This window comes from Myxocyprinus asiaticus, chromosome 38, assembly GCF_019703515.2.
Source record: "Myxocyprinus asiaticus isolate MX2 ecotype Aquarium Trade chromosome 38, UBuf_Myxa_2, whole genome shotgun sequence".
NCBI lineage: Eukaryota > Metazoa > Chordata > Actinopteri > Cypriniformes > Catostomidae > Myxocyprinus > Myxocyprinus asiaticus.
In genome coordinates, this window is record NC_059381.1 from 20,898,471 (window position 1) to 20,908,504 (window position 10,034).

The 10,034-nt window shown below is 38.5% G+C and overlaps 1 protein-coding gene across 2 annotated transcripts; it reads right to left on the minus strand.

Moving 5' to 3' along the window:
• Positions 1–1,831: 1,831 nt before the first annotated feature.
• LOC127428677 (claudin-3-like) lies at positions 1,832–9,820 on the minus strand. Of its 2 annotated transcripts, none has more exons than XM_051677189.1 (2): positions 9,108–9,820; positions 1,832–3,154 (listed from the first exon to the last, which is right to left on the minus strand). In XM_051677189.1, exons 1-2 carry the CDS (start codon positions 9,588–9,590, stop codon positions 2,507–2,509), a joined length of 1,131 nt encoding a protein of 376 aa, XP_051533149.1. In that variant the 5' UTR covers positions 9,591–9,820; the 3' UTR covers positions 1,832–2,506. The 2 variants fall into 2 exon arrangements, with proteins under 2 accessions (XP_051533149.1, XP_051533148.1); XM_051677188.1 differs by lacking the exon at positions 9,108–9,820 and adding an exon at positions 3,288–3,385 and having other exon boundaries at positions 1,832–3,179.
• Between the last annotated feature and the right edge of the window lie 214 nt (positions 9,821–10,034).

Consider the following 10,034-nt stretch of genomic DNA (forward strand, 5'->3'; position numbering starts at 1 on the left):
GTCCCATACAAAGTGTGCCCGACATTTCAAATGAGGGGTCAGTCTGTTTACTCCAAAAGAAAGAATACTGCTACAAATCTCTATCTCTATGACCTTCTCCCGAGTGGGGAGGAAATCTTCAGCTTACATTCCTGAGATAATCAGTACTGCAGGCTGAGAGAATTCTTTTGACCCTTTCTTTGGATAACACACTTTCGTGTAATTGCCTTCTGATATTTTTTGAACAAACCCTTATGACCTGTATGTAATAAAGTTAAGATGTTGTAGTGATTTGGTCTTATCACTGTTTTGTTGTATAATTAATAATTTTCTACAGTAGCTGGTAAACTCATACAACTTAATCACAAAATTGTTGATAATCATTTAAATCATCAAAGAATTAAAATAATAAAAGCAATGCCCTTTGTCCCAGTAGTGCTTAAAAAGGTTGTTAGTTGGAGACAGAGCACTCTGCCTCTGATATCTCAGCATGAAAAAATGTGTTTCACTTGGCATTATTGAAAGAATCAAGTTGAACTTGACGATTGTATGTGGCAAATACTGATAAGGTCTTGGAGGTGCAGCGGGTTGGAATTCATTTTTATTAATTCAATAGCAGAGAATAAACAAATAAACCAAATAAAATTTTTGTTCAGGTTAAACTTTTACTTTTGTCTTTTCTTTGTCTTTAAACATGAGTGTACATCTGTGCATAAATCAACACAACAAACTGCCCTTACATTTAATGACAAAATTACTTATTTCAAAACCTAAATCAGTGGTTTTTACTATACTGTATATTATTTGTCTGTGTATAAATAGTTTACAGCCAGTTCCATTACATATCTATCCTTCTTGATACCCTAACAATGGATTTGTTCATATTTCTGCAAAATAGTGATGCAGTACACTGTTTAAATGCTTTAAAATTAGAATAATGTTTGTGGCACTGTCCTTCAATTAAAAAAACATTGTATTTAATTACATAAATGTTCTGTAACGCTGGATTGATGATGCTAAAATTAGATTTAGTATTGAACCCTCTTGAATTGCTTTGTATTACAGAGAAAATACAGACTAGAAGGAAGCATTATATATTTTTTTTTTGCCTAATGGAGTTCCCCCTCCCCCTCTAACAGGTGGAAACAGGGCGTCACCCTGAGAAGCATTGTGTCCATGGCAACAGTGTTATAGAGCATACTTTAAATCTTGCCGCCATGGGCAACAAAATCTAAGTGGCTGGATTATGTTAACATCCCTTAAGGACTAGGGTTAGGAGATAAGTTTTTGCCCTTCACTATGGTTTCATGGCTTTGCTGCCTGACTTATGTTCGGGGTTACACTATATCTGCTTTAAAAAAAAAAAATCATGTTACAAGTACTGAAGACTGTGTGTGGATTTATGATGTGGTTTTAATTTCCTTCATAAAGCAAAGCTCTATGTACAGCCTCTTTGATGTTTTATTTGATGCTCAATACATCATTTGGATGGATCATCACTTTAAAAACTCTTTGGGCATAAATTACTTTTAATTCAAAATACTTTGTGCCTTATTCATTGAACTTTAATTACCAATCCCTCCCTTCCAGCCCAGCCATTCAGACTGGTTTTGGTCGGATCTGTCTGCCACCACCTATAGCAAACAGTTCAGCTTTTCTACAGTTTGTATGCCTGTTGGTATCTCCCAGAATGTGTATTCACACTACTGCCCCAATAACAGAACAAAGGACCAATGTAAATCGATCTACCAGGTACACCAGTCCATCAGTCTATTGTATTATGCTGTAAACAACGACTTAATTTAGTTCTTTTGCACACAATCAAATTAAATAACATAAAGGCAACACAATGGATATGTATAGTTGTATTCCAATGGTTATGAAAAAAAACATATACACTTCATAAAATCATGAAAACATTGTACAAAAAGGTTTAAGGGAACTATACAGAAACAAGTTCAACCTGACGTATCAACACAATTGAGACCAATAGGAAAACAAACATGCATTCAGTTTCTGTCAAATGAAATTTTCATAAGCAAATACATGTAAAGAGCTAAAGTCTTCCTGTTCCTGTATATGTTAATATTTGGCAAGGCGTTAGACTGAAGCAGGGACAGCTTTGCCAAAAAACGTAAAAGTATTTATATCAACTTACACAGAACAGTGAATTAATTTTCCGGTCTGACACCAGAACACCATTTAAGATGACCTTTATGTATCACATAATACATAGAAGTGTATAGGACAACAGCTGAACTTTGCAGCAGGCAAATTTAAACATCTTAAATTATATAAAACAAGAAATGCTTTAACATATGGCAAACATATCAAACTGTCTCACAAAATCCATTATAAGTAAGCCTATGAAACCCTTAACACACACCAGCCTTAAAAAGAGGAAAAGCAAATATTGACAGCATCACATGACCCTTCATTTCGGAGTCCTCTCATTAGGCGGAGAAGTATCTCCACCCAATGTTTATGAGATCTTCAAATCCTTCTTCTTACTGCAACAAAGCTATATTTAAACATAGTCCTTCCTGTCATATCCACCACTGGCAGAACGTGGAGCCGAGTAGCCCATTCTTGGTGGCTTGTACTTCTTCTCCTTTGGGGGACAGGTGCAGCACAACATCGCTCCTCCAATTATTAGTAGAGCAGCAGCTGCAAATCCTATGTAGAGTGATGCCCCAAGCTCTCTTTGCTGACCGTTGGACAGAAGTGGGTTGTAAAATTCCCGAATGGTTTGGTTTGCCACCCAGGCCACTGGAACGAGCTGTAGGAGGCCGGCAAGAATGAAGAGGATGCCAGAAACAATCATCACTTTAGCCTTGGATGCTTCATCTTCGATACAATTGGTGCACTTGGCGCCCATGACAGAGACCAACACACCAAGGATTGCCAAGATGATGGAGATGACGCACATGGCTCTGGAAGCCTGCAGGTCCTGAGATAAAGCCAGCATGGAATCGTAGACCTTACATTGCATCTGTCCAGTGCTCTGGACAACACAGTTCATCCATAAACCCTCCCAGATGATTTGGGCAGTGACGATGTTCGCGCCAACGAAGGCAGAGACACGCCACATAGGGAGAGCACAAGTGATGATGCCAATGATCCAACCTATGATGCCCAGGGCAATGCCCCCGATCTCCATTCCCATTGACATGGTCTCTTTTTTTGGTTGTACTTCTTAACTAAAAATAAAAAGAAGCCACTGATCAGTAATTAATTTCACAAAAAATGAACTGTGCTCTCAAATAGAAAATTATTTTTAAAATACAAAGAAAAGGAACTGAATATACCAAGTAATCTTAGCTTTGATGCCAATTTAGATTTGTGTGTCCTGGTCCTTTGTTTCTTTGTGTAGCTTGTGACACGGATGTGAAAGTAAGCAGCCTTTATATTCCAAAAGAGAAAGGTGTGGGAGGAGGAGGACCTTAATGTGATGACATAGCGAGGTTAAATGTATTTCAGGTTCCTGCACATTTCACCTGCCTACTTTGGCAACTGTGGGGAGAAGGACAATGTGTTTTTATTGGCTTTCCCTTGTAATCCAATGCCTACTAACACTGTGTCTGTTGAAGAAGAGAAACTGGCTCAACAGGCAAAAAAATTCCTGGAAGCAGAGTCCAGCAATCAAGGGGGTGGAGAAGGGCGCTAATATTACACCTGAATCAGTGAAATGGTGTAGTTGCATGTAAAATAGCACTGGACGTATGCAAGAGATGTTGCATTTGAAGAATGTCAAAATTTTGGAGGATTAAAGATGGCACTGATCAATAGAGCACAACAGTGCCTGCCCACTTTTTCAGCCATCTTGGTTGCTGGAAGTAATTTTCCCATTAATTTCTTACACAGAAAATTACCAATTAATGAGTTCTGAGATGTAAACCAAACAAACCAGCTCTAAGGTAAATCACAACATTTCAAACTTTGATTTGAAGCAAAAAGTATTGGGAAAGGTTCTTTATGTTTTTTATGAGGGAATGAGCTACAATCTCATGAAGCATTGGGAATGACGTATCTGAATTAAAAACAATGGCAGAATATAAAACCATCATTTAAAGTTGTTGATTATAAGCATTGTTGGATGTAATCCATTTACAAAGTAATTAGTTACTGTAATATAATGACTTTTTTAGTCAAAAGTAGTGTAATGCATTACATTTTAAATTCTTGTAATCAGATTACAGTTACTGACTTTAAATAAATGTTATTACTTTTAAGTACGTTAAGGGTTTTGCTTGTTTCTAATATATTCTTTATGTAAAATACATGAATTACGGCCCCATAATGAGTCATTGTGAAGGAGAAATGTGAGGTGCTGAGTGTATGACTTGTGTGTAACAATGAACAAGAAAGAAATATACACTGCCTGGCCAAAAAAAAAGACGCTGTTTGGATTTAAATACAGTGCATCCGGAAAGTATTCACAGCGCTTCACTTTTTCTACATTTTGTTATGTTACAGCCTTATTCCAAAATGGATTAAATTCATTATTTTCCTCAAAATTCTACAAACAATACCCCATAATGACAACGTGAAAGAAGTTTGTTTGAAATCTTTGCAAATTTATTAAAAATCAAAAACGAAAAAAATCACATGTACATAAGTATTCACAGCCTTTGCCATGGCACTCAAAATTGAGCTCAGGTGCATCCTGTTTCCACTGATCATCCTTGAGCTGTTTCTACAACTTGATTGGAGTCCACCTGTGGTAAATTCAGTTGATTGGACATGATTTGGAAAGGCACACACCTGTCTATATAAGGTCCCACAGTTAACAGTGCATGTCAGAGCACAAACCAAGCCATGAAGTCCAAGGAATTGTCTGTAGACCACTGAGACAGGATTGTATCAAGGCACAGATCTGGGGAAGGGTACAGAAAAATTTCTGCAGCATTGAAGGTCCCAATGAGCACAGTGGCCTCCATCATCCGTAAATGGAAGAAGTTTGGAACCACCAGGACTCTTCCTAGAGCTGACCGCCTGGCCAAACTGAGCGATCGGGGGAGAAGGGCCTTAGTCAGGGAGGTGACCAAGAACCCGATCGTCACTCTGACAGAGCTCCAGCATTTCTCTGTGGAGAGAGGAAAACCATCTCTGCAGCACTCCACCAATCAGGCCTGTATGGTAGAGTGGCCAGACGGAAGCCACTCCTCAGTAAAAGGCACATGACAGCCCGCCTGGAGTTTCCCAAAAGGCACCTGAAGGACTCTCAGACCATGAGAAACAAAGATTGAACTCTTTGGCCTGAATGGCAAGCATCATATCTGGAGGAAACCAGGCACCGCTCATCACCTGGCCAATACCATCCCTACAGTGAAGCATGGTGGTGGCAGCATCATGCTGTGGGGATGTTTTTCAGCGGCAGGAACTGGAAGACTAGTCAGGATCGAGGAAAAGATGAATGCAGCAATGTACAGAGACATCCTTGATGAAAACCTGCTCCAGAGCACTCTGGACCTCAGACTGGGGCGAAGGTTCATCTTCCAACAAGACAACGACCCTAAGCTCACAGCCAAGATAACAAAGGAGTGGCTCCGGGACAACTCTGTGAATGTCCTTGAGTGGCCCAGCCAGAGCCCAGACTTGAACCCAATTGAACATCTCTGGAGAGATCTGAAAATGGCTGTGCACCAACGCTCCCCATCTAACCTGATGGAGCTTGAGAGGTCCTGCAAAGAAGAATGGGAGAAACTGCCCAAAAATAGGTGTGCCAAGCTTGTAGCATCATACTCAAAAAGACTTGAGGCTGTAATTGGTACTAAAGGTGCTTCAGCAAAGTATCGAGCAAAGGCTGTGGATACTAATGTATGTGATTTTTTTTTTTTTTTAATTTTTTTTATTTTTTTATTTGTAATAAATTTGCAAAGATTTCAAACAAACTTTCACGTTGTCATTATGGGGTATTGTTTGTAGAATTTTGAGGAAAATAATTAAATTAATCCATTTTGGAATAAGGCTGTAACATAACAAAATGTGAAAAAAGTGAAGCACTGTGAATACTTTCCGGATGCACTGTAAGCAGATACTTAAGAGCCTATGACTGGATCATTATTGCAGTGATTAATTCTTTTAACCCTAACTGATGAGGTGTGTATCTTCTCATTTCTTTAACAACCATGCCGGAAGATGTATCCCGTGGTCGTGGAAAAGACGTTAATGTTTTTCAGAATGGGCAAATTACTGGCCTGCATCAAGCAAAGAAAACAACTAACGAGATTGCTGAAATCACTGGAATTGGGTTAAGAACTGTCCAACGCACTGTTAAAACCTGGAAGGACAGTGGTGAACCATCAGCTTCGTGGAAGAAATGTGGTCGGAAAAAATCTTGAATGATCATGATCAGAGATCACTAAAACGCTTGGTGAAGTCACATTGTAAATAACTGACAGTAGAACTTGCGGCTATGTTTAATAGTGAAAGTGAGAGTATTTACACAAGCACAATGCGACGAGGACTTACAGGATTGGGACTAAACAACTCTGTGGCCATAAGAAAGCCACTTGTTAGTGAGACTAATCAGAAAAAAACAACTTAAATTTGCTAGAGAGCATGTGGGTCTGATGAGTCCAGATTTACCCTATTCCAAAGCAATGGGCGCATCAGGGTAAGAAGGGAAGCGTATGAATCGATGCACCCGTCATGCATAATGCCCACTGTAGCCTCTGGAGGCAGTGTTATGATCTGGGGTTGCTTCATTTGGTCAGGTCAAGGCTCAGCAATGTTATGCGGCAATAAAATAAAGTCAGCTGACTACCTGAATGTACAGAATGATCAAGTTATCCCATCAATGGATTTTTTTCATCCCTGATGGCACGGGCATATTCCAGGACAACAATGCCAAAATTAATCGGGCTCAAATTGTGAAAGAGTTGTTCAGAGAGCATGATAAATCATTTTCACACATGAATTGGCCACCACAGAATCCTGACCTTAACCCCATTGAAAGTCTTTGGGATGTGCTGGAAAAGACTTTACAGAGTAGTTAGACTCTCCTGTCATCAATACAAAATCTCGGATGAAAATTAATGCAACTCTGGATGGAAATAAATGTTGTGATGTTGCATAAGGTTGTTGAAACTATGCCACGACGAATGCACACCATAATCAAAATATTAGAGTAAGTGACTTTTTTTTTGCCAAGCAGTGTAGACATTATTTTGAATTTGTTGATGAAAAAGTTTTTTAGAAAGTAACTTTAAGTAGTAATGTGATTACCTTTTTAATGAAGTAATTAGTAAAGTAATCTGAGAGAAATAAATTGTCATTTGTAGTGGATTACTCTTTTTAAGTAATTTACCCAGCACTGATTATAAGTATAGAAACAATATGTTTTAGCCCTAAGTTTATTGCCTAGTATTCCGATATACTAATGTATAAGTAGTTTGAAAGTGAAGGGAGACCTACTCGATTGCGTCTTTCACATCATTGAAGTGGGCAGTCACTGCAGAGCTCTTTTGGCGCACTGTTTGCAGTGATTCTCTGATTGGTATCTTTCCCTTCAAGATTCATGAGTAGTGTAGTTCTTCACAAGGAATTCCATCAATAAACAATTTTTTTTATTTTTTTTATGTTGGTCGGTATGTCTTTAAAGGTATAACATTACAAAGCAGTTAGTCTAAATTCTAAAGGCTAAACAATTCAAACAAAAAAGGTCTTTTGTGACGTAAATACCATGCTATTGTTGCATCTGAATGATCAGGCGTCTTAAAGAGATTCACAGAAGAAAAGGGAAGCTGTGATTAGAAGCAGACAGAAGGCAAAAGAGAGAGAAAACAGCTTTCATATTTACACTACAAAATGAGTTTTTGAAATGCTAATTATTAACAACATTTATAGATTTCAAGTTGCAATATTTTTAATTAATGCAATAACACTACTAGGTCATTATTTTTTAGTCATTCAAACAATGAATTCAGTGCAGCCCAACTGCTGAGTAATTCTGTGTGGATTTCTTGTGTGTATGTGTTTGTGTGTTTTATTACCCCATTTAGCTTTTGTGTTTTGTAATAAAGATTTATTTTAACACTTACCTTTTAACTTTGAAATGCATTCATTGATATTCACTTTACTTAACTTATCATTAAGTCTAAAAACAGCAACTCTTATAATTATTAGATCTAGCATTTGTTTAAACAAGGCCATCTTATCTAAAATCTGTTCAAAATCTGTTTGTCAAGTTTGTTTAATTATTATCAAATTATAGGTATATGTGTGGCTAAACTAACACAATATAGCACTAGACAACAGGAACAACAAAATCTCTCTGCTGGCTCTGTTGTTCATTACTTAAGGCCAAAGGTCTTGCTGTCTAAATGTGGAAAATATTCCCTGTCTGATTTATTTTGAACTGCATTTCAGTGAATAAGAATGAGAACATTAAACACAACAAAGCATTTACAAAATGTTAAAAAAAAAATGTATATTCACATTTATTACAATGAAAGCAAAGTACAAACATATTAGTACATGCCAAGAATGTTTACAGTCATTTCAGATGTCACTTTCTGATTCCTTTACAAACAAAAATTCAAAACAGTAATTCCTAAATATTTTAGTTTTTTCAAACAAGAATGTACACACAAGACAAACAAAAAAATACAAAATACCAAAAAAATAAAATAAAAAAATAATAAAAGTAAATCTTAGTCTTCCACTGACCTTTGCTTTTTCCACACATTACAAATTATAAGACAAACAATCTAAACACTGCACTATACTCAATATTTCTGCAACTGGATCTAAAATATGTTTAACAAAGTTTGGAGTGACAATGGGCACTGATTGGCAAAAAACATTCAAAGCAAAAATATACCTTATGCAAAAAATATGTAGACATATTCACACAAACAAAAAGTAAACTAGATTTTCAGTTATGGTTACCTCCAACCCACATGGCTACACTTTATTTCTATTAAAGAAATAAATGTTCTGTGATGCCCTCAGACATAATCTCTCCTGTTGTAGGGGCTTGTAGCCATTGAATGGTGAGCTGAGTAGCCCATCCGACTTTGGGGCGGGTACTTTGGCATCTCTTTAGGTGGGCAACTGCAGCACAGGATGGAACCCCCGACCAGCAACATAAACGCAGCAGCCCAGCCCAGGTACAGTGACGCTCCTATTTCCATCTTCTGAGCTTCTGGTACAACTGGGCTATAGAACTCCAAAATAACAGTGTGTGCTGACCAGGACACAGGAATAAGTAGCATGACTCCAGCAGTTATGAAAGCAGCTCCAGAGGTGATCATTACACGACCTTTGGTTGCTTCATCTTCAATGCAGTTGGTGCACTTGGCCCCCACTATAGCCACAAATAGTGCCAGGACACCGATGATGATGGACACCACCACCAGGGCACGAGCCGCCTGTAGGTTCATCGGAAGAGCCAGCATTGAGTCATAGACTTTACACTGCATCTGTCCTGTACTCTGGACCACACAGCTCATCCAGATTCCCTCCCAGTACACCTGCGCTGTGACAATATTGGTGCCAATGAATGCGGTGACCCTCCACATGGGCAAGGCGCAGCACACTATGTCGAGAATCCAGCCAAGGACTGAGAGAGTGACTCCCACTATCTCCAGACCAAAGGCAGCCATGTCTCCACTCTTTCTCCTTTTGAAACTCACTCAGACCTTTCTTACACTCTTTCTTATGCTCGATGAGACTCTCCTCGTGTCTTAAAGAGTCCTTGAGACACTCGTATCAGGAATTTCCAAAATCACGAAAGGACTGGCCGAGCACGAAAGTGTATGTTTGCAGACTGAATCTCCACTTGTGCTCGAGGACAGCTGGAATGTTCTGTCCTAGCCGAAACTTCCCCCTATAAACCTTATGTTCTGAGAAGAAGGGCTGACCTACCTGAGTTCTGACATCAGATGATAAGGTGCAATCTTTGCATTGGCTAGTGCCCTCATAAAAAGGGAGCTGCTTGCTCTGAAACCCTTTTGACAATGTAGCTTCCAGTAAAAGTTTGTTTAAACCACAGGTTGGGACTGTTTGATAATGTTAATCGATAACTAGGTAGATCTGTGAAAAATGCT